Raw genomic sequence first — 23,223 nt, forward strand, 5'->3', positions numbered from 1 at the left:
GCGGTCCAAACTGGCACCGTTTAACGGATAAGATATCATGAACACAGGAAATGTTGCAGCTGCTTGGGTATGAGGAAAACCTGGGTTTTGCCTCCAGTTCTCTCTCTTATCTACAATGCTAGAGTACACAACGCGAAGGCGGAAAAGGAATATCGCAGTTCGTCTAAACCATAGCCAAGTCGCCGAACTTCTCCTGCAATGGGTGTCAGCACTGTCATATAGTCTGAAATCTGAGCGACATACCTTGTAGCCTGGCACCATCCATCGTCCCTTGGAAACGAGTTGATCGGTCTTCTCGTCGATGGACTTCTCGGCAGCAGCAACCTCGTCCTGTACAATGTGAGAATCGGTCCAGTGGTCTCGAATGTGATGATACGTACGACAGTGAGGTCCTCGAATGGTCGGGCCTCCTCAATGTTCTTGAGAGTAGCGGCAAGGTCCTTGAGCTCGAGGTCGACGGCCTGCTTGGTGGCCTCAGCGTTCTTGACGGCCTCAGCCTCAAAGGCATCGATGGCCTTTAGCTGTCGGCTGACATCGTAGGTGACGGGCTTGAAGGCGTTGAATCGCTTCTCGATCTCGTCGACGATGGCCTGGTTCTTAAGAACGGATCGGTACTGGGAGAAATCGACGGTAGTGGGCTGCTCCTGGAGCTGCTGAACCTTGCGGCGGACGTCCTCGTTGCGCTTCTTGAAGGCCTGCAGGGAGGCAACGGTCTGGCCACGGAGACCAAGGGAGCTGGTGACCTTGGTCCAGTCAAGCTTGAGAGCTGCGCTTCGCTGTCGGAGAAGGGGAAAATTAGCTCATGACATGGTGGGACGTAGAGGCGCGCGTTAGAGACCGGGGGAAAAGTTTAACGACATCTGTGATCAGTCGCACGCGCCAATTGACGAATTGAACTTACAGTCGCCATTTTGAAGAAGGTTGCGATGTCGAGAGAGCGGAGAGGATGATCTTGATTTGGTTGTTTGATGACTTTGCCGAACGTCCAGGGAACTACCGGGCGCTAGCAAGTCACGTGCATCAACTTCAAGTATCCGGGCGGCGAGCAGCGTTTTTGAACCCCTCATTGATAAGTTAGGTAGGTAGGTAGGTAGTTTTGACAGATCTGGGTTCGGTATCAGATTAAACTGAAAATTACAATTACAATCCAGGGACAAGACGACACCATAGTAAACGGGCTTCTGGCCCGTAATCGTTGATTCTGTAAATATGCAGTGGCTATCGTAGACAACAGCAAAACTCATGGTCGTACTACTATACAACTTGGCCAATTTATATAAAAATCAAGTCACTATTGTCTCCGGTTCCCAGAAGACAATTTCAAACATTTTCACCAAGACAAAAGTAATGTTTGACGGATGCGGGTTGTTTCCCTCTTTAACTTTTTCCGTTGTTTGACATCAACTCCATTCCGCAGGGCACAGTTCGCCCAGACCTAATACAGAGCCCAATGTTCGTCCCATGCACATGCTGTTGTGGAAGATGGTCCGGTCAAGACCTCGTGCCTAGATACTTAGAGCCATGATGGAATTGACAATATCGTTGTCGTTCTCCTTCAATGCCTTGACAGCCTTGTTGCGGCTGACGTTAGCTTGGGTCATGACAAGCTCGATGTCCTTGTCCTCGAGTCCAGAGGCATCGACCTCCTCCTCCTCATCCTCCTCCTCCTCATCATCGTCGTCCTTGTCCTCCTTCTTCTCGTCGGCCTCGGCAGCCTTGCTGGGCTCGCCGTGGTTGTGGCCAGAGTGGTCCTCAGCGTTCTGGGAGGCGAGCTGAGCGGCGGCAGCTTGTTGAGCGGCAGCGTTGACGTCCTCGATCTTAGCCTCACCGAAGACACTGTATATCGTGTCAGAGAATAGTTTCCAAGATCGGTTGTGGGATAACTTACATGTAGGTGTTGCTGTTAGGAGACTTGTAGACCTCGGGGCTGTTGATGACAAAGAGGATCTGGAGCACGCCGGTTAGTACCGTTCCTCAATCTAACCCTCCAATCCTTCTCTAGGATTCGTCTTAACTCACGTTCTTGGGACGGCGGAGAGTGACACGGGTGATGCCAGGGATGCGGGTGAGGTGCAGCTTCTCGAGGGCCTTGCGAGCCTTCTTCTCGTTGCGGTTGTGGATCACGGTAGAACCAGCGGGGAGCTGACCCTCGCCGACCTCCTCAACCTCGGAATCGTCGCTGGAATCATCCTCATGGTCCTGGACGGTGGTCTTCTTGGGCTCCTCGTCGGGGAGTTCTTCAACGCGGGGGTTAGACATTTTGGCGACTGGTGCGGGCACAGATGTTAGCAACTCCAGCTAACAGCAATTCTCTGGCGAGGTTTTTGTGGCTTAAAAATGCACCCGCGACCGTAAAAATCAAGAATCAAATAACACGGTGATCGGGACGGCATGTGCGTACTTACTTGGTTTTCTGATCCCGGATACAGCGGTTTACTGGCCTATTCTCTCACGTCGTCGTTTTGTGATGGGGATCTCGCACAGCGATAAATCTAGGGCTTGCTTGGTGGGAGGTGGGAACTAATCGTATTAGGTAATCAAACTTTGCGTTTAGGTACTCCTTCCGCCTCCTCCAGATCGAGTGATGAGGGACGGAAAATAATGGACATTTCATGGGGCAGCAATAATCGATTAAAGTTGATATGGAGGATGATATCAAGCAATTGGCAGCAAAATAATTAAACAAGCAAACCAACATATTAACCGACAGATGCAAGCACGGCGAAGATTAAGGGGGTATTCATTTCATTTTTATTTTGGCTACACTTCACAGAATCCATGTTCTTTTTGATGCTCCTCATGCTTTGAATTCAGTTGATCTCAGAATTTCCGTATTGACGCCGTTCATCTTGACGATGAAATGTGGCATACAGCCTTCCAGAACGGAGCGAAAATGGAATCCAGCAGCCTCTATACAGCCGTGATTGTGTTTCGTCCTGTTCCGTGCCACTTGATCTAAACCCGACTTTCAAGCACCTCCGTGACTCCAGCTAAATAACCCATTTATGCGGAGGCCTTGACCTTGGCCAGAGCCTTGCGCTCCTCGAATCGTCGCTGCTTCTTGAGTCGGAGAACCTGGAAACGCTCGAAGTCGGTAAGAGCCTTCCTTCGCTCCATCTGGTCCCGCTTCTTGGCCCAGTTGGTCTGCTCCCACTTGGAGTCAATTTCGGACTTCTCCCAGAGCTTTCGGACGGCACCAGTTCGAGAGCCGCGGTTCAGACCCTCGACAACGAGAGAGGAGAGGAGAACCTTGTTGAGGGGAACGGCTTGTCGGGGAGTAGCGAGGCTAGCGTTCGCGGAAGGACCGTCGACGAGAATCTGTGGCGAGGGTCAATATCGTGTATCGCGGCAACTGAAGCAGGCGAAACCTACTCGCTTGTGGTCGATGATCTCGACGATCGTGGCCAGGTGGCCAGCGAAGGGGTGGTCGCCGTTGATAACAACGACTCGGCCAACCTCAACGAGGCGCCAGTTCGAACCCTCAATGACTGCGTCGCCCATTGTGACGGTGATCTGTGTAGCGGTCGATTAGTCGAAATGTTCAAAATTCGCGCGCGCAGTGTTTATTCGAATTCAACTGCGATCGTAGGAGTCGAGGTGCATACCAGTTGTCGATTATGCTGTCCCGTTAGTTGGTTGTTTGCTGGAGCCGCGGACCTTGAAATCGCTAAGGACTTTTTGATGGTGGGTAGAATAAGAACCTGTGCGTGCCTGCCCTAACTTTCGGTCTAATCTGTCGGATTAACTCTCCGCCGTCCCGTAGACGCGAACGGAGTTTCTCGGTAACAGTGCACGGGCCAAGCCTGCGAGAACTTCAAAAGAAAATTTCTTGTTGACTTTGAATGTTCTGCATACAAATTCCCTTCATTTCCTCCATGAAGAGCTGAACAGAGCGAAAGTGAGCGACGCGACGCATCGAGCGCATCAAGGTAAGCTTGCAGCATTTTCTCCTTGCACTCTTCTCCCGCATTAGGATGAGGTAATTTGCGATTGATTCTGCCTGATGGCTCTCTTTCGCCGGAGTAGCTAAATCGGGCGGATAGCTGATATTCAATTTCTTACATATTCTGAAAGCACCACATTTCTCATTTTTAGTCTTGAAATTTCTGTTATGGCACAAAGAGACTAACAAGACTACAGTGATACACTCGGTACTAGTACCTTACCTCAGAAACCTTTATGGTTGCGTGACAGCAGTCTTAAGATAGTTATAACATGAATATACTGCATGATTTATTCTCAATATGCACCGTCCCTTGCCTCCAATTCGTGATATGTCATGGTATTTCTATAATACCTTTCACGTAGCGCGTTTTGTATTTACGTAATGTCGCATGATCGATCGGTCACAGTCGAATTGGATATATTGACAATGTTCACGATAGGATGGTTGCGGTTTGGCTTCAATTATTGTTCATTAATTCGTCCCTTCCACATCATTTGCCTGCAATGATGAGGCCGTGATCTAGGTATTGTTACAATTAAGCCTTGCCCTTGCGCTTCAACTCCTCTTCCTCCTCGGCCTGCAACTCGGCGTCAACCTTGGCGCCCTTGGAGGGCTCGTTACCGTGAGCGCGAGCCTGACGAGTGATGTTAGCATTCGATGTCACGACTCGATCTCGATTGGACTTACAGGCAGGGTAGGGTCCTTCTTTGATTGGGCAGTCTCAAGATCGTCACCAGCATCGGACTTCTTCTCCTCAGCAGCTAGTCGGTTGGCGATGGATCGCTCATCCTCTGCGAATGTTTGTTAGGGTCAAGTTCTTTCTTTTCTTCGTTCTGTTGTAAGCTCTTACTAGAGTCAAGGTTGCTGTGAGAGTTCTCCTTGCCCTCGTTGTAAGGGTCGGACTCCTGGGCCTTGCGCTCGGCCTCAGACACGTTTCTCTGGTCGCCAGCCTCGTAGACGCCACGGTTACCAACGTTGGAGTAGCCAGACATGATGAAGGTGTGAGAAGTTGTTGTTTTGGTTGTGAGAGAGATGTAGAGTGTGAAGAGTTGAGATGAAGTGTGTACGAGAAAGGCTTTCAATCGACCTCAAGACCTTTTTGTAGTTCACGCTTTCGACGATGAATCGCTGCTGCCAAGTCGCATACGCCTTCTCCACAACCTGACTTCATAGAATACGTCATGATAAAAGTCCTTGGTCACAGCAACAAAAGAAAACGCATTGGATCGCAACACATACGTCATCAATGGAAGAGCAGAGATTTAGCTCTTTCTTTAGGGTTCTGCAGCATATGCTTGTTGCAGTCGATCTCCTAGCGCAAGGCGGTCCTGCACAGCAGCTTGGCGAGGCGGCTCTCCCCTGATGGTCTTTAATGAATGAACAACCACGTGAGGGTTTATTTATTAGTACATATCTGCCTAAGTACTATAGACAGGCCTTTCAAGCAATCTAGAGATATAATCTTGGATTACGATGTTTCCTTTCGTACTCCAAAACTGATTGCAAGTGTTTATACACATGGATACATGAATCGTGACTCGGCCCATCAAACGACATACAGACTCCCGGACTATTACATGGGCAACGGTGCGCGTCTAGAGTACCTGCCACAAATTCACATGAACAAGGCTCGACGAAATATTTTGAATGAGACAACTAGACTTGTAATTTCTTCGAAGTAAGTGTACATCTTTCCCCTTCGATGTCTAGGTAGTACCTTGAGATACTGAGTTCAACAAGAAGAAAGTCAGAAGCTGTATCATCCTGTACTAATAGCATAGATGAGCATTGAGTCCAGATAGGCCATGAGAATAATAAAACACGTCTCTATTACTCCCATGCGGTTTGCTCCTACCTACTAACCTTCATGAAAGGTAGTTCAGTATTGTGCTATCTCCTACCCCTCTATGGATACTCTTCCTACGGTGCCAACGTACCTAGGTACTGTACCTACACCAAACTGAAGATACCTAGTACCTGGCGGGCTGTGGTGGGGTCGTGCACGAGCCATACAAACGCCGAGCCATTGAGCAAGTCATAACGGATGGATTTCGGCGTGACAAGCTTCACGGAGCTATACCAAATCAGAGCTCTAACGTGAACCTCTCTCGAACAATTGTATTTCTCCTTCATCGACTTTTAACAAACATCTCACAAACGCAAATTAAGAAACAATGTTTCGCTTCGTGAGTTTGCAGTCTGCAGTTTGCGGTCCATGGAACTTAATTGCTCACCAAGTAACAGCACAAGACACTCGATATCGTGACAGTCTTTCACAAGGCTAGCTCTCCAGCATCCGTGAGAGTTGCAAACCTCCTCAAGCAGGTCTCTGCCAATGCATCTTCTGGCGCCACTCTTGACCAGGCGAGCGATCACTCTGCTCAGACCTCTCCTATTCGAGAAGAGTTTGAGCTCAACATTACCGAAGACCCCCCTACAGACGACCAAGTCCAGACGATCCTGGGGTATGTCGGCGCCAGTGGTATTCCCAAGATCATCAACGGTGCAAACACCGAGAAGGATGCTCTTAGAAAGTTTAAGGAAAGTAAAGAGAACTTCATTCGGCCAGTGGTATGTAATAACTATCTTACTCCGTCAGCACGTCTGGACTAATATTATCTCCAGGTTGTAGACTGGAACAACGGCAAAGCCATTGCCGGTGATAATGAGTCGGAGATTCTTAAGCTTCTCAAGCAACAGAAGTGATGGTTTTGCTTCAGAGACTCTAACGAAATCCAATATGTACCGTTCCGTATATAGGTAGTCTACAAATGACCGGGAGACTGGTGCCGAGTCATCTAACCCATTGCCCTCGTCAAAGTCGATCAGAATGGTAGCTCAAGCAAATCAAATCAGCTAATCATACTCCCTAAATCTTAACTGCGGCTTGTCATATGGATGTTAGGTCTATCATAATATCGTTTCATGAGTTGTAAGTTTCAATAACCCTATGTACCAATAAGTCCCCTCAACCACGGCAAGAAACCAGCGCCCAAATTAAACTCAATCGATTTCAATTGCATTGTTGTTTATTCGAGCTAGAAGAATGCGTCTCGAATGAGCAAGGATCTTGGATACAAACAGTCTTTACTGCGGGTGACGTGTCGAGGTGGTTATATGCAGCGGGAGACGGCAAGTACCCATCTTGAGCTTGCAATCGATATGGTTAATTGCATTCTTTGTGTTTGGACGAAGCACCACCAAAATCCCAACACACCTCGAGTTTCCATTGCCCTTTTCATACAGGTCCAACTCTGACTTAAGCACTCGGACTTGAGATCAGTAAAGACCACCCATAGAGCTAGGTCTCAGGAGCTGAATCGCCTTTGTCTTAGGATCTTTGGGATCTTTGTAGCCTGCACTTCCCAACGCACAAACAGGCCAAGCATCACCTCTTGCCACCTGTTGGTAAGTACCAGCGTTAGGTATATTATTGATTATTAACAGTGCCCGCAGTGCAGTGCCAGTGCCAGTGCCAGTGCCAGTGCCAGTGCCAGTGCCAGTGCCAGTGATAGCTAGGTAGGCAGGCAACAGTACCAGCAACAGGAGTGGATTTGTTGATATTGATTCTTCTTCTTTTTCCCTTCCCACCCTTCTCCTTTTCTCTTGATCACAATCCAATTCCCTCAACCCTGGCCCTTTCCATCTGCCCATTGAGGTTCTGCCATCCGCACTTCCTTACGTTGCATCATCTTGTGTTGAGCTGTTGGGAAGGAGCGACATTACATCTTCCTCCACCTTCCATACTTCCACTCCATCACTTCATTTCGACCTGTAAACTTGTGCTATTGCTCAACTTTACACTTGAGGGCTTCCTTCAAAGGTAGGCATCTTCCTCCATCCGGCATGCTTTGATCTGTCTTTGCGGGCGTTTCACTTGACCGCACTCAGAGGCACGATCAAAAGCAGAGCACAGCGCGCATCTCGACTTGGGGCGACTACATTTAATCTATCATCTACTAACGAATTCTCAGTGAGCGCCATGGATCAGGCTCATCCCGCCTCTGCGGGTGGTCTACCACCCACGGGGCCACCACCTCCGCCGAAGCCGGTGCTGGACCCGAGCCGTGTTTATGGCAAACAGCAGGCACCCAATTTACGCGAAGCTTTCGATGAATACTACCCCAATGGCCTTCCTGTTTTCTATAAGATGCTTCAGACACCCAACTCCCAAGGCGTTCCCCAGACTTACCTCGAAGACTATCTTCCCGTGGGATTCTACACGAACCCTCGGATTGAAGCTGGGGCCATCTTCTCTACTAAGAACCGAACACAGCCGTTCCGTCCTATGGATCATGTGATGCCTCAACGTCGCATCCATCTCTGGAGCGGTGACGATATCCAATCAGTTTGTAACTCGCTGCGCAGGCTCTACTGGGATTCCATGAAATACATGCAAAAGCCCACCTGCTGGGATGACCTGTGGTCTTACTTCGATACCTTCGACATTTACCATTACGGAGCCATCAACCTCTGGAATGTGTTGAATCATCTCTACGATGAGAATCAAATAATCGCCTTCGATGTGAACAAGCGTGTCGCCTACGAAGTCGGCATGTGGCTTGACGAGTGGTTGTGCAAGGAGCACAACGACCAGAAGCACAACGGCCAGAAGCTTGAACAGTGGGACACTACCCAATCTACCATCTCAATTTTCACCAAGGAAGACTGGAATGAAATCGGCAATTGCGATGCAAGTCAACTGGCCATTCTTGAAAATGCCCTGAAACATCGTTACTTTTTGATGAAGTCTCCTGAAAAATTAAGGTTGGGTGCCAACGCGAAGCCAAAGCATCTTATGGAATCTTACGCCAACGATAATCCTGAGAACTGGCTTGGTATGTAAAAGCTATTGACAAATCTATATCCAGTCGGAAGCTAACAGGGTCACAGCTGCTCAACGTATTTTTGAACCTTCAGGCCTTCCGCCACCACCAGCCGCGGAACCTCATCGCTGTTCGCCAACCTCCAGAAAAGCTTCCGCACCTGTTCTTGTGCAGAATGGCAAACATTTCTATCAACCGCCACCTGTACAGCGTCCACCCAATGCAGTGGAGGCCTTGCAGCAATCCGCCGCTGCAGGGCCGGCCCCTGACAGCAACAGTGAGAGGGTCTCAACGAAACAAACTGACAAAGGTGATCCTGTGGCTCGAGAAACTCTTCGTGTATCACCTAAGATCAGGCCCAAGTCTACGGAGCCTTTCCCCTCCTATGTTGTGCCCTCACCACAGAATAATGAAGAAGATGGCCAAGCAACCGACTCATCAACGGCTGGAAAGGAGATGCTAACTCAGAAAGATGGCCTACCAGAGAGGCCTGATGCACAGACTCCGACAAAATCTAAGCGACGAGGCCGCGGTAATCCCGGGGCAACTCGAGAAGCTGGCAGATCACCCGTGACGGCATCGCTGCCATCATCAGCTGTCATGGAATTCTCAAACCTGGCTACTCCCGAAAGGCCAACCAATGGCGATGAACAGCAGACTGGCTTCGGCTCTTCTATCGATAACCCAGCAGCTGTTTAGAGAGCAGCGCAAGGCAACTCGAGCCCTTTGAAGGAGGACGCCAGGTCATTTGGTAAGCGAGGAGACACAGAATCACGAATTGGTGTTTTCAAAGAACCTGAGAAGCAGAAGCGACCAAGTCGGTCTCTTGCTCACTCCAGTACCCAGGAGCATAATGACTTACAATTTCTTGGTGATGTGGGTAGCTTCAACCACTTGCAAAGACCAGCTCAGAACCTTCAAGCAAGTCTCGTGCCCGGTGCTCTCGCAGAAGGAACGATCCAGCTAAACAATACAAATAACCCTCTGGGGATTACCTTTCAACCTCCTGGACCTTTCAACCCCGACACTCAAGGGGGCTATCCTGTCCCCGAGCCGACCACTGGTGTCTCAAGTGGCTTTGGCTACCGACATGCAAGCATGCAGCAGCCACCTGTGCTTCAAAAGGGGTTCGCTCCCTACCGGAGCCGGAATGCTACGAATTCTTCCCGCCCAGAGCGTTTCGAGCCTAATAACAACCGATGGCCTCATCACCACCATGAGAACTTCACCAATACAAACTCTGCCCACGGCCGTGGTGGTTATCAACGTGGTGGGCGCAAAAGTGCGGGACGTCGTGGTGGCTATAACCAGCGAAATGCAACGGCACCAGTTACGCAACTTCATTATGGTTCTGATTTTGCTCAGAAGCAGCGTGATGGAGGCCTATGGAGGAACAAAGGGCGCCGTGAAGGCTCGGACCCAGTCCAGGTAGTATGCCAGAACGTTCAAGATAACTATACCATCAAAGATTATGTTCATTGCTCCTGCCAAATGTGTGAGGCTCGCAACCGCTCTATGCATGTCGTTGCGGAAGCCCACCAGGACATACCAGCAGCAGACCTGCAGTCACGAATCAAGTCAGGTCTATCTGAAATATACGGTTTCGTAGAAGGGGTGTTTCCACTGCCGTCCAAAGAGCCAGGCCGTTTCATTGTCCGGTAGGTTGAATCATAAACCTCTCAGGCGAACGGAATTTACTGACTATATCAACAGATTTAGACGCCCCTCTTCTGTCGGGGCGGCGCTCACGATTGGTGGTGGAAAGATGCTTGAGCAAGGTCTATCTCTTATCTTCTCGCCAGCTTTGCGTTCCAAATGGACACTCTCTGAAAAGGCACCGACTAGAGTACCCTCTGGCCAAAGCACGGGTCAGCACCCTTCCTCCTTGCCTTTCTCACCGTATCCGTTCGGTCTGGTGATGCCCGGCAATGCTCAAAGTGCAGCAACAACCCACCATACTCCGTCTGGGATGCTTCATCCATCCGCGGCTAACCCAGCAAATGCTCAAATGTGGGATAAGGGTGGTGTCCAGCACGAATTTGCGACAGTCTCGCAGCCTTTTGTTGTGAATAGATCATCTGCCCCTCACCAATCGACGACAAACATGACGCACTTTGTCCCACGCGTGCATTGCTTGCCTCAGAAACAACCTATTGTTGTAAACGATACACATCACGACAACGTTTCTATAACCCCCCTCGAGCCACTACAAACAAAGCCACCTGCGGAGGAAGCGCTGGGTGACATGAATGATCAGAATCGACGTGATCGTGACAGTCCGAGAAGTGACAGAAGCAAAACAGCTGGGGCTAAAGCTCGAGTTTCACTGCCCAATACTCCCACTAAGGCTTCTATTGGCCCTGAGGAACCGCCTGCAGCACATTCGGAAGCCATCGAGAAGAGCATACAAAACCAGAACGGTACAGAAACTGAGTCTCGGCCTCAACCTTCTGAGCCATCCTCTGCTATGGCTACTCATACTCGCGCACCCAGTGTCTTCACTGAAAACGAAATCAAGGAGAGACGTCAAGCGTGGGCAAAGATCCCTATGCCACTGAACCCTCAGCGACCCAAGAACCTTAAACTAACCAACGCCAACAGTGGCACTGTCAAGAATGAAGGCAACTCAGGGGCTTCAAAGGATGATAGGTGTGAAGCCTATGCTAGTGGTTCTCAAATGTCAACTCCGACTCATACCGTGACGTTCACTCCTGAGATTGGCAGCGTATATGAACAATCTCCCGACGAACCAGTATCTCCTCGGCCTGCGCAAAAGGATCATCCTTTGACCCAGTCCACTGGATCGGTAGGACAAGAGACGGCGGCTTTGAAGAACGATGACCGAAATGAGCCAATGTTATCACAGACGGATGCTACATACTCTCCTACCGGCGGAGCTGCTCAACGACATCTGCTAAATCAAATGAAGTTGTCCATGCCCGTCGAGAAAGACGCTTCGCCGTCGGACATACACGCGACGAATCAACAACAAGAACACGCCCAGGGGACTCAGACAAAAGGAAAGGGAAAGGGCTCGAAACCTAAATCGAAGTCGAAGAAAAAGAAGTCGTCGTCGAAACAGAAGACGGTTACTCAAGACAACGATTCCAGCTCTCACATTCCCCAAAACAATTCTTTCTCGCCCGCTCAATCTACCCATGCAGCACCCGAAACCTATAAAAATGCTTCCATACCAGCGCATCTTGGTTCCCTATTTAGACAAGCTTCAGAGAATGAATCTTTTGATGTTTCCCCTACCAAACGACACCACGAAGAGCCTGAGCAACAGAATTCTGCATCTGGTTCTTTCAAGCGCACTAAGAAGCAAGGCGATGATCCAGAAGCTAGTGTTCAATCGCAACTGCCCCCTTTCGATGAATTCGATTCACCTGATGAGGACGCACGTATTCGCAAAGGATTTCGAGTGGGTAAGGGAGGTTCGCTGCGCATGGGCAAAACACGTCGACCTCGTCCCGTCATGGTTGGGTCAGCACTTGCAGAGCAGTCGAAGAGCGTCGCGATGTCACCACCCTCATCTGACTTTGCTTTCCAATGCCAAAACGCCAGCGTCTACGCTGAACCATCAAGCTTACATGGTCCCGACAATAGTGCAACGAGTCGTCTAAACCCGAAAGCCCAGGAGTTTGTCTCGCCATCTAGAGTGACACTCTTTAACGCGCAGGTACCTGCCGAGGATGAAGTTCTCAAACGGCCTGCATTAGATGACGCAACTAACCGTATCCGCAAGGCAGGCCAAATCGACCAGGAATCATTGAAGCCGGAAATTGGCAGCGTGGACGTATCTCCTACTGATGATTCTATGCCGTCTATAACAGCCACCTCGACCTCGAAGCATCGTCAAACTCATTCAGAAGCAGCTTCGAAGGAGAACCACGCAAGCGACAAAGAAGCTGTGGGCAACACACAGGCAAAGACGCCAGCAAAGGGCCCCAAGCGAGCAAAAGGCAAAGAAAGAGCCGCTACATTGAGCGCGAAGACAGAAAAGAATGAGAGCGAGAAGGAGACGACCCGAAATTCACCACGAACTCCTAAACAACATAACAAGACCAAGAAGCCCGGTCTGATCAACGACGATTGGCCATCTCTTCCAGTATCTCGGGATCGCGCCCTCTCAAAGCCGCAGACAACCCCCGTTTGGGGTACGAAGACGAAGACTGCTGAAGAAAATGGCGATGAAGACGAAAGCACCCCCGTTGCCAAATGATGGAAGACAACAAAGTGTTGTATGGAGAAGAATGAGGGAGTTTGAGGAGAAATGGGATACAGAATATGAGCACAAATGCGTTGGTTTTGGTATTATTCACTCAACTTGACTTAAGGTCGACAGTATTGCAAGGACTCCTAGGACAACAAAAGGGCATGGATTTGTGGTACTTGTATTGGATGTGGACAACTTGGATTGTCCACTGGCTACTTCACGGTATTTGGGTTGCTATTGTTCTTTATCATAAGAAGACCTGAGACAAATGTTCAAGCGAAAAGAATATTACCGTCAGTAGACTTGCAAAAAAGAAGAAAGGTACTGCTATCTATTGACAAGTCAATGCCGTGATCACCCACCTCCTGCTGCACTCGAAAGTTTTATCATTTATAACGTTTGATGCTTGGGTGACTTCTCACTCATACGAGACAATTTGATCCAGCAAAACATACTGGTTTCTAGAAGGCGAGCTGGTTAGAATAGAATGGAAGTTGTTCATGCAAAAGGTGCTTAACCAATGAGAACGGGATAGTGGTTCAACGGTGTTACAATGCTCTCTGTCGCATGCTGTTTTTGACCTTTATGTACATTTCATCGTCGTGGGGTCCGAATCCAGGACCATCCCAGTTTAATCCCCTTTCGCAAATATCAAGCAGTAATGGTTTATTGAGCAGTCTTGACCAGGCTAGTCACGGTGTCCTCAATCTCCTTGTCAGAAAGACCCTCGAGGATCTGTGACTTTTCAACACCTCGCTCTGTACATCATATGTCAGTATTGCTGTGGTTTCCAGATGCGTATCGGAGGAGCTTCAGATGCTCTGGAATACCGACCGTATCGGGCAAAGACCTTGGGCTGGGTGCCGGCAGCTTCACGAATAAGGATGGGAATGTTGGGGTTGTTGCGCTTCATGGTAGGATACGATCGGGTAAGAAATGATCTATGTCGGCGCAAGTATGGGTCAGTCCATATGTTTCTCCAGCTCTATAGTCCTTCTGTAATATTTTTTGGATCGCTCGCGAATTCCAATTCCTCCAATTGACCTCTCGTAGTTGGCGCTTGGGGAGCAAATGGTATGGTTTAAACGTACCGGACAGCCGCGCTCTGTTCCGAAGTCTGGCAAAAGAGGAATCGCACCTCGCGGAGTGATTTCGTGAAAGCGTACTTGGCCGACATGCTGAGGTCTAAGGAATTGAGCGGGTGGTTTGGGTCGTGGGATAGCGAAGCGAAGGAGTCGTCGGATCGGCCTTGACGTGATAAGTAATTGTGAGCTTGTGGTTGGCAAGGATCCTCAATGAGGCTCGGACGGAATAAACTGAGGGCGGGTTTGCATAAGTCAATTATGCGACTAATAGAGCTGCATAACATAACTTATGCACAGCCTCCGGTGCCGCTGGCACATTTCCCCCACGTTAGGTACAACTAAATCCCGGGTACACGATATCTCCGGTTTCCGGGCTTGAGTCAAGTTGGGGTCTCCCGTCCCCAAGAGAATACAGGATTTAGCGCACCATCCACTAAGCCTGCAGCCTGGAAAAGTTGTACGTAGTGGGTAAAGGTACCTTAGTAGGCTATCTCGGGGCGAAAGCGACCGACCCTTGCCCCAACGTTCATTCTCAATCAAAGCTTCTTTCAATTGAACCTCGTCTTTTTGATTCGACTCGACTTGACTAGACTCTACAACCCGTCCCGTTCGTCTTTTTGAAGAACCTTCCTCCCTCCACCCTTTAAAGAGACAAACGTGTAAGTCATTGATTAAGTTATTATTGGCCAAAGCAATTGCGTCATTTCCCTTCCATTTGTGCTCTTGTCGCAAAATATTTCGAATGCGCGCCAACTTGCTCTGACCACCTCGATTTGATACCTGACCTGCATAATTATATCGACACTGACACCTAACAGCAACCATGGCCTCGTCCGCAAACACCATCTTCCGCGCCTCGCGCCCTCTCTTCCGCCAGGCCACCATTGCCCAGCCCGCTCGCCAGGCTTTCCGCCAGCAAACCTTCCGACAGAACTTCTACCAGGGCAGCGGCCGTCGATGGCAGAGCACCGATGGCGCCCAGCAGCAACAGCAAGGCTGGTTCAAGCGCATGTATGAGAGTGAGGTTGGGTTCAAGACTGTGCATTTCTGGTGAGAGACCGTCCCACCAAATATCAATGTTGGGCTGTGGAGATCGCTTTTTGCTAATATGCGTGGCTGTAGGGCTCCCGTCATGAAGGTTCGTTGACGATAATTACAAACCGTGATAACCCATCTACAATAACGATCACATCGAAACATGCGATATAAGCACACATACTGACCTGGTTCGTCGCTTGTAGTGGGCTCTTGTCCTTGCCGGTGTCTCCGATTTCGCTCGTCCCGCCGAGAAGCTCTCCTTCACTCAGAACCTCGCCCTGACCTGCACCGGTATTATTTGGACTCGATGGTGCCTCATCATCAAGCCCAAGAACTACCTGTATGTGACCTCCCATCCTCGAGTTGTGGAACCGCTAGCTAACAGAAGGTTGTAGCCTCGCTGCTGTCAACTTCTTCCTCGGAATGGTTGGTGTCGTCCAGGTCTCTCGCATTCTCAAGTACGAGTCCGAAAAGAAGAAGGGCCTGCACGGCGTCGTCGAGGATATCAAGGCCGACGCCAAGGAGACCATCGAGGAGGTTAAGCCTTAAATACGCCCTTGGACTGGAACAAACTAGGCAATGGTTGTAAATTAACTTGTGGCCGGGCATATCTCATGGTCTCCAGTTTCACACTCAACAGCATCCTTATAAACCTCCGGAATAGCTGGATGTATTCTCCTGAGAAGAAAAAAAAGGAGAGAATTCGAAAATTCAAGTTCCAGGGTAAGGGAGCTCTTGGAATAGGTAGTTACTTTTTATTTGCGAGCTAAAGCATGGTAATTATCAAAACAAACTGGGGTTGGGTTCAATGAATAAACTGTACAAGACATGTCTAGCCTCGTACAATTGTTGAGGACTCACTACACGCACGCACATGTACTTCACATATATCACTAAGCTATATAATAACCACAGTCACAGTGACTTGGTATTATCCAGAACCATCTCCTCTAGTATTGTTTAGGTATCATTCATGATGGCTTCCATAACACCAGCAACTTGCTTGCACCACCTATGAACGCCCTGCCACAAGAAGATCCCTCCGCCATAAATCCAATCATTAGGCTGCAGGGCCATAGAACGTTGTGTGGGTAACCAGATTTAATATGTACATGTACACAAGCAAAGAATACTCCCCTTCCTCGAAACAGCCATCACTTATCTGTCTCATAATCTCATATGACGCGTGCTTGTGCCGAGTTTCTTTTACCACGCCAGGTGGGTCGTCTCGTGAGGATGGATCTTCATCATAACCATTATATCAACCGCATCTCTCATCCCTCTTACTTCTCCATGTGACCGTCATTCAAAAGCATCTCCAAAACGATCTGTCGACCAGGAAGCTCTGGGTGAGACATGGCAATCTTGACAGTGCCCTTCGACCCTTCACTACCGGCACTTGATGAGTGCACATAACCGTTGGTGTGTGACTGCGGATTTAGTGTGCTTCTGCCTGTAGGGCCCCGAACGCCGAGATCCAGGACACGGACATCTCGGCCGGCAATGATTTGACGCAGGCGTCCATTCTCGGCGTTTCGAACCTCTACGTAATCCTCGTTGAAGAGAAGCAAATACTGTCCATACATGGTCGCACCACGAGCCTTCTTTTGCTTACCCGTGTACTCCATGATGAGTGTACGGCTGACGTCGCCGTGCTTATCCACGTACACCGCACAGTCCTCGTATGTGACAATGAATTCATTCTCATTGAGCCTGAACATGCCGAGTGGTTTTTGATCCCGGATACGGCCAGCGATGTTAGCAATTGCTGGTGCTTTGAGGTCGGGAATGGACATAGGCTGCTTCTTGTCCAGCGTGAGCATTTCAACTCCCTTGGCTGTTGCAACTGCGATATATGTTTGGAACAAGCTGAGCGAGTAGCACTCGGTTGGGAAGAAGAACTCGTCAAAGTCGCGGAACGTCTCTGCCGAACCACCACTTGTCTTGCGCCCGCCAAAGAGTCGTGACTTCTTTTCGGTGGACTTTTGGAAAATGGGCTCAAGAACCTTGAACGAAGTATGGAGACCCTCTTTACGCTTATAGAAAAGAAGCATCCTGTCCTTCATCTTGGCTGTGGCAAAATACGTCACATCTTTAGCCAGCCTCTGCGGCGCTCGTCGAGGGTTGTCATTAAGAGGAGCCGAGAAGTCAGAAACCGGAGCTATGACATCCAAAGGATAAGAGATTAGGTTCCTGTCGGCGATGAGCACACAGACAGCGAACTCCTCAAGGACAGCGATCTGAGTCACGCGGGTTGCTTGAACCGTCTATAAATAATGTTAGCTATATCACACCAGGGAAAAAAGGAAACCGTTTACCCTCTGCCATCCACGGGGATTCGATGGCTCGGATATGTAGACACCATAATCGGTTCCAATGGCGATCACGGACTTGCCAAAGGCAGTAAAGCTCGTAGCGCAGTTGACTTGAGCACGGCACACGGGAGCGACGCCCTGGGCTGGTCCCAAGACACTCTCCAACTCCTGAATGGCTCGATCAAGGGGAGTGCCCTTGACCGGAACACTTGGATACCTGGCGTATATGGAAGTGTTGTCATAATGGAAAGCAGCATCCGCAAGGACTCGGAGTCTGAAAGGTTCAGCGTTCTGGGAGAAAAGAGCTTTGGCATGTCGTGTCTTGGTCTCAATGATCATGTTGCACCAATCAGCTCGATCCTTCGCTGACGACGCATACAAGGTATATACTTCATGGCCCAGGTGCTTGACCTTAAACGGGTACAGGATTCTACCCTCGGGGTCGTTGGAGCCAGTTGGGGTCAAGGAAGATCCAAGAGAGGAGTTCGTAGCTGCGTGCTCCAGGCCAGGCCTACCGGTATTGCTTCCTACTTTGTTGAGCTGAGTCGTGGAAGCAGAAGCTGCCGTGGTCCTGCCCAACGGAGCAGTAATACCCTTCTGCTTCTGGACTGGCTCATCGTTGACACTCTCGGGGAATAGTAGGGGCATCGGGATAGGCTATACATTCTTTTAGTAACAAATTTCCGAAATCAGCGAGCGGGTTACAATTACCTCTTTTGAAACATCATACTTCTTGTCCTTGCCTTCTTTCGGTGTCACTGTCTTTGCCAAAATCATGTAGTGATCAAAGAGCAAGGCATGTGTATCAACCCATCTGACTCCCTTGGACCCCATCCTCTGGAGATCTCCTTGGAAGATCAATTCGCGGCCGAGGTGGTCCAGGTTCAGAACGGAGTGGAAGCCTGGCCTGAGAACGAGCATTCTATTCAGCTCCATCATTTGTACTCTCTTATTCTGTTCAGCCACCTTGGCATCAGATTCCAGGGTTACTTGTCGGATCTCTGCGATAGCTTTGGCCAGGTTCGACTTCTCCTCACTGTCAGTGATCATTTTACCCTCAACACTCTCGAGAAGAAGAGTGTAACGCTGGAGACGCTGAATTGGCGCAATTAAATAATGAGTCCAGTCATGCTTGGACGAGACCTTCTGCTTCTGCATGTCATCGAGGAATCGCTTGAAAAGAATGTTGCGATCGGCTTCTCTGCGAACCTGATAGACTGCGTTGGGATAAGCCGAGGCGTACTCAATGTATACTGACTTGGCTTTGCGAATCCATTCTCGGAATAGATCACTGAAGCCAATGATCCAGGGACCTTGCTCTTGTTGCCTATATTTGAGCTGCGACAACAAGTGGTCCTTGTTGATCTCTTGTACCTGGTCAAGCTTTCCGAAGACCGTATGCAAGAACTTGTCTCGCTTCTCGGGTTTCAGGATCGGGGGCTGCATCATCCGAAGTTGATCGCGGTAGTATATACGGAAGATGTCCAGTTGTTTGATATAATTCTCCTCTCCAGTAACGATTTCGTGAAGGATGTTCTGACGCTCGACTTCCTTCTTTGGCTTTGATTCCCAGTCAGACTTCTGAAGTCCGTAGAACACGTGCCAATCATCAGCAGGCTTCGAGTCCTGGGCCAATTCCTCGAGGTCGACCTTCTTCAAGGTGCGGGTACAATGATGAGAATAGCAACGACCGCCAATTTCCTCATCATGAACTTTGGGAGCGTAGCATCCAGAGCCTGTCAATTGCCATAAGACTCCCGAGATATGGCCATTCCCAAATTTCACCCATTCCTCTTCCGGAACAAGCACACCTCGCTCTAGCATCGACGACACCACATGTGTGCTGAGAACCTCGGCATCGGCCACGTTCATCATTGGAATCTTGCCGGTAAACAAGTTGATCAAGGCCTCCTCGATTGATTTGCTTCTCAAGTCTTGCTCGCCTTCTCCCATCTCGCGGATCCAGGCCTCGAGACCGCTGAGCGCCCACGGTTCAGGACATCTGCGGAAATCGGAAGCATTGAGTTTTGAAGGTATGAACTTCTTCTTGCGGCCACTTGGTAGAGTGATTCCATCAAATGCTGCTATTGAGCCAGCAGGAGTTTCATATTCGGGGAAAGACTGATTCGAAGGCGCCTGCTGGTGACCATACCTGGCAAGTTTCCTCCGTTCTTCGGCAGCGTCAGTCCTGGATCGAGCGGGTGTTTGCACCTGAGGCGTGTGGCTGTGCCCAGCCAATGATATGGAACGTTCAGGTTGCGGGTTGTAGGGCTGACCGGCGGTATAATAGGCTTCGGGATTATCTGGCGCACCAAATCGCGAATCTGTGCTACGAGAGTATGCATGCTGATACTGTTGACGGTTGTTGGTCTGTACTGAGAGCATCGAGCTGCTGTCGGATCCAGGCCCTGGGATGGCTGGCAAGGGTCTACTTGATAGACCTGGATGATAGAACAGATCTTGTAGCTCATCTTTGCTCGGTGACTCTGTTCCGCTCTGTCGGGAACGTAGTGATACACGCTCGTCTTCCTCATCGAAGCTCAATCGATGCTGCGTGGGTGGCTGCAAGCCTCCTGTGCCACCATAGTCCATCTCTGCCGTCTTGAGGGCCGGCACACTTTCACCTTGGTCGTATGCACGGTTGAAATAGCCTGGTGTAGGGAGAGGTCGACCAATATCTTGACCAGACGAATTGGGCGGTGATCCAACATCTCCACCATAAGTCAAAGTGCCTCCAAAGCCACCACCCAGCATTCCCAGGTCGACGCCAGCGAATTCACTGTCGCTGCTATGAACTTGCTCTTCGGGGTGGGTATGTAGTGTGCTGGTTGACAGGTTCGTTGACAGGGAGTTAGTATGAGCGGGCTCTGGTGAAGGGTCTGCCATGACGGGCATATCAGTGTACCCAAATCCAGTGCTGAAACGCTGTTCGTCAAGTTCAGCCTGTCGCATAGCCATTAGACCAGCCTCTCCGTACGCGTCGTCGTCATCGTCTTCGGGTTCGTAAGCGGTCTGGCCGGTCCGCGTCGAGGTCGTTCGGCTGGCTGTGTTGGGGATCGTAGTGGCGCCGGAGTCGAAACGCTGCAGTTGCTGCCCATGGAAATCGTCATCGTAACGGCCGTTCTCGGGCTCCGGGAGTGGGCGATAGCCTTGTCCAGAGCTTCCCAATTCAAGTTCCAGCTCTTGCATCAGGTTATCGCTTGTGATTCGTTCGTGTCCAGCACTCCAAGCAAGCTCATCGTCGACAGGTCTACTTGGCAATGGGGCATTCGTTGGGTGTCGTTGCAGGCCAGGCGATGTTGATCCAGCGTTCGAAGGGGATCCGATCGGTGATGCTTGGGAATTTGAACGGGATGCCCTGTTATAGAGTGCATTGTGTTCATTCGGGGAGTAGTAGGGTCCAACAGGCATCTGCGCTGTAGTGGGGTACGGGGGCTGCGAGGCATTCGAGAATGACGCCCCTCCGTTGGATAATTGACCTGGATATTGGCTATAAGACTGGTCATACCCCCCGGCTGAGGGGCTCCGCAAGGGCTGGTCAAAGCCAGATGACAATGCAGGGGAAGCTGCTGATTGCGGATAGCCTCCAGTAGACTGGCTGAAGCCAGGAGACGTCTGCGAGCCATAGTTTTGACCATAATTGTTGTATCCTTGGTAGGAGCCTTGTCGTTGTGGGACATTTGTGCTTGCATAAGCAGATGGGTCGTAAGCTTGCGGTGTATATGAGCTAGCATTCGAGGCATAACGTGATGGGGGCGGAGGCTGGGCCTGGTTACGGTAGGGGAGAGCATTGGTGGAGGTCGACCGTGAGAAGCCCGATGACTGCGCAAAGCTTTGAGGGTTGTACGAGTACGTGGGCGTAGGAGGGACATCTTGATATTGGTGTTGGTAGCCCGACAGCGCGCTGTTGGTGGAACCATAGCCAGGCCGAGCGGCGGAATTGTTGTTTATGAAGAGTTCATCGTCGCCAGAACCGAAGCCGGGAGAGCGGCTGGCTGGCTGCTGAATATAGGCGGCGTCATCCCCACCGTTGAAGCTAGCTCGGCGCCCAAGGTCTTCGTATGGTGATTGTCGCTGCTGCTGCTGCTGCTGTTGTTGTTGCTGGTACTCTTGGTCGCGACTGGCAACTGGATACCGCACGGGTGGCACATGGCCATATCTCCGCTGGTCGTCGCCGCGGAAAGACATGACGGCAGGTTGTTGGTTGAGTTGAAGGTAGTGACGGGGTTTGCGGGAACAGTTGTAAGAACAAAATTCAGGGCCGCTTGGGCTTGGCGTTTCGGGCGTCTACCTCGTATAGACTGTCGAGGGTTGATGAGCGCAGGCGGGTCGCATTGAGGGGTCGAGGTCAACGGTATCAAATATGGCGAGAGCTGAAGACGACGCTCACTGTCGTGGGTGGCATAAGAGGGGAGGTTGAAGGGATGAAAAGAGCGACGATGTTATTGTGCGCAAAATCAAATATCGAATCAAAGCGAGGCAAGGCGGTCGAGTAAGCTTCGGCGGAGAAGATGGATCTCGTTCGGTGGAGGGAGGATGGACGTGATGAGCGAGCGAGCGGACTCGAAAGCGGCGGGTTGATGGATGGATTAATTGATTGATTGATTGAAAGCGAAAGCCCCTCCTACTCAGACGTAGTCTTGGGCCTTGGGCTGGGCTAGGTAGGCTGGGCAAGGTAGGCTGGGCAGGACTGGGCAGGGTCCCTCCAGTTCCACTGTCCTGTCGGGTCCTTGTCTTTTGGTACTGTAGAGTGGGAGCCTTAGACTTATGACCTACAGTACGTCGTGCGGTGTGAGAGACGATGGCCCGTGTCGTGGGTACAGTACAGTACCTATAGTACTAAGGTAGATGGGAGGAAGTCCTAAGATGGATGGGTGGATGGGAGGAAGAAAGGACAGTTATCAGAATAGTGAGGTTCAGACTTTGTGTCAAGGCAGGGTTTAGCGAGTGATGGGGAAGATAGGTACCTAGCTGATAATAAGAGAAAGGACAAAAGGTCCAAACGAGAAGGAGAGAGTGAATGAGTGAGATTGATTAATGAGACGTCACTGGAGATCAATCAGGCTCCGAGGATCCTACCTCACCTAACTCTAGATAGTAGACCAAGTTGCCTGGTGCTAACAGTATATCGTCGGGAACGCCCTGGATTGATGTTACAGTACAGAAATGTCTGTTGTTTTAAAGCTCCCAAGCCACAATTAAGTGATGATAAGTGTTCAACGGGCGAGTCTTCGAAGTACCTGTCCTAGGTACCTTTCAGTGACTCCACCCTTTTTTTCCATTGTTTTTTTCTTCTCCCTAGGTACGTACCCTACCTCTATACCTGGGGAACCCTGAGACCTACCTATGAACTCGGCCTTGTCTTGTGCCTGTGCCACCGTCATCGGCCCAAGGCTCGTGCTCAAGACCCCATATGACCTGGTTCAACATTGAGAGTCTTTGCATGTATGCTGCACTGTAAATACTTAAATACTTATTAACGAGAAACCCAACATCCACAACAGATTGCCTAGGTAAAGTATTCTTTAGGCGCTTCATGTGAATATGTTCTACACTGGGCGGCCTCGCTAATTAGTACTTGCCCGCTGTCAGATCAGCGGGAGAACCGCCTAACAGTAACTAAGACCGCCCGTACTGGGACACATACGTCACCTGGGGATGGCGCAATGTACTATAGATCGTGTTTGATGACCTCTCTAGGTTAGTAGCCCGGGTAGAGCTTTAGCTTGGGCTGAGAATCCCATTGAACAAAGAATGGATATTCAATTTTGTTATTTAGATAAAACACAACAAG

General features: G+C 50.0%; 8 protein-coding genes across 8 annotated transcripts; 3 read left to right on the plus strand and 5 right to left on the minus strand.

The window, feature by feature from the left end:
* Positions 1–163: 163 nt before the first annotated feature.
* On the minus strand, positions 164–2,259 carry FIESC28_06797 (uncharacterized protein; the record flags this gene model as incomplete). Its single annotated transcript, XM_031160939.1, has 7 exons — positions 164–193; positions 244–330; positions 381–776; positions 902–993; positions 1,514–1,836; positions 1,889–1,947; positions 2,020–2,259. 7 exons carry the CDS (start codon positions 2,257–2,259, stop codon positions 164–166), a joined length of 1,227 nt encoding a protein of 408 aa, XP_031014983.1.
* Positions 2,260–3,003: 744 nt separating this feature from the next.
* FIESC28_06798 (uncharacterized protein) lies at positions 3,004–3,501 on the minus strand (the record flags this gene model as incomplete). Its single annotated transcript, XM_031160940.1, has 2 exons — positions 3,004–3,318; positions 3,373–3,501. The coding sequence occupies 2 exons, from the start codon at positions 3,499–3,501 to the stop codon at positions 3,004–3,006; spliced, it is 444 nt and encodes a 147-aa protein (XP_031014984.1).
* A 980-nt stretch (positions 3,502–4,481) lies between these two features.
* Positions 4,482–4,938, minus strand: FIESC28_06799 (uncharacterized protein; the record flags this gene model as incomplete). The annotated part of the gene is made up of 3 exons (XM_031160941.1): positions 4,482–4,580; positions 4,634–4,737; positions 4,797–4,938. The coding sequence occupies 3 exons, from the start codon at positions 4,936–4,938 to the stop codon at positions 4,482–4,484; spliced, it is 345 nt and encodes a 114-aa protein (XP_031014985.1).
* Positions 4,939–6,120: 1,182 nt separating this feature from the next.
* FIESC28_06800 (uncharacterized protein) lies at positions 6,121–6,652 on the plus strand (the record flags this gene model as incomplete). The annotated part of the gene is made up of 3 exons (XM_031160942.1): positions 6,121–6,132; positions 6,191–6,517; positions 6,572–6,652. 3 exons carry the CDS (start codon positions 6,121–6,123, stop codon positions 6,650–6,652), a joined length of 420 nt encoding a protein of 139 aa, XP_031014986.1.
* Positions 6,653–7,928: 1,276 nt separating this feature from the next.
* Positions 7,929–12,997, plus strand: FIESC28_06801 (uncharacterized protein; the record flags this gene model as incomplete). Its single annotated transcript, XM_031160943.1, has 4 exons — positions 7,929–8,784; positions 8,840–9,465; positions 9,505–10,430; positions 10,486–12,997. The coding sequence occupies 4 exons, from the start codon at positions 7,929–7,931 to the stop codon at positions 12,995–12,997; spliced, it is 4,920 nt and encodes a 1,639-aa protein (XP_031014987.1).
* Positions 12,998–13,657: 660 nt separating this feature from the next.
* On the minus strand, positions 13,658–14,168 carry FIESC28_06802 (uncharacterized protein; the record flags this gene model as incomplete). The annotated part of the gene is made up of 3 exons (XM_031160944.1): positions 13,658–13,749; positions 13,826–13,932; positions 14,083–14,168. The coding sequence occupies 3 exons, from the start codon at positions 14,166–14,168 to the stop codon at positions 13,658–13,660; spliced, it is 285 nt and encodes a 94-aa protein (XP_031014988.1).
* A 731-nt stretch (positions 14,169–14,899) lies between these two features.
* FIESC28_06803 (uncharacterized protein) lies at positions 14,900–15,663 on the plus strand (the record flags this gene model as incomplete). Its single annotated transcript, XM_031160945.1, has 4 exons — positions 14,900–15,126; positions 15,199–15,214; positions 15,318–15,454; positions 15,510–15,663. The coding sequence occupies 4 exons, from the start codon at positions 14,900–14,902 to the stop codon at positions 15,661–15,663; spliced, it is 534 nt and encodes a 177-aa protein (XP_031014989.1).
* A 734-nt stretch (positions 15,664–16,397) lies between these two features.
* On the minus strand, positions 16,398–21,617 carry FIESC28_06804 (uncharacterized protein; the record flags this gene model as incomplete). The annotated part of the gene is made up of 3 exons (XM_031160946.1): positions 16,398–17,381; positions 17,433–18,086; positions 18,141–21,617. 3 exons carry the CDS (start codon positions 21,615–21,617, stop codon positions 16,398–16,400), a joined length of 5,115 nt encoding a protein of 1,704 aa, XP_031014990.1.
* Positions 21,618–23,223: the final 1,606 nt, after the last annotated feature.

Source organism: Fusarium coffeatum (genome assembly GCF_003316985.1).
Source record: "Fusarium coffeatum strain FIESC_28 chromosome Unknown BRIP53273_contig_145, whole genome shotgun sequence".
Taxonomy (NCBI): Eukaryota; Fungi; Ascomycota; class Sordariomycetes; order Hypocreales; family Nectriaceae; genus Fusarium; species Fusarium coffeatum.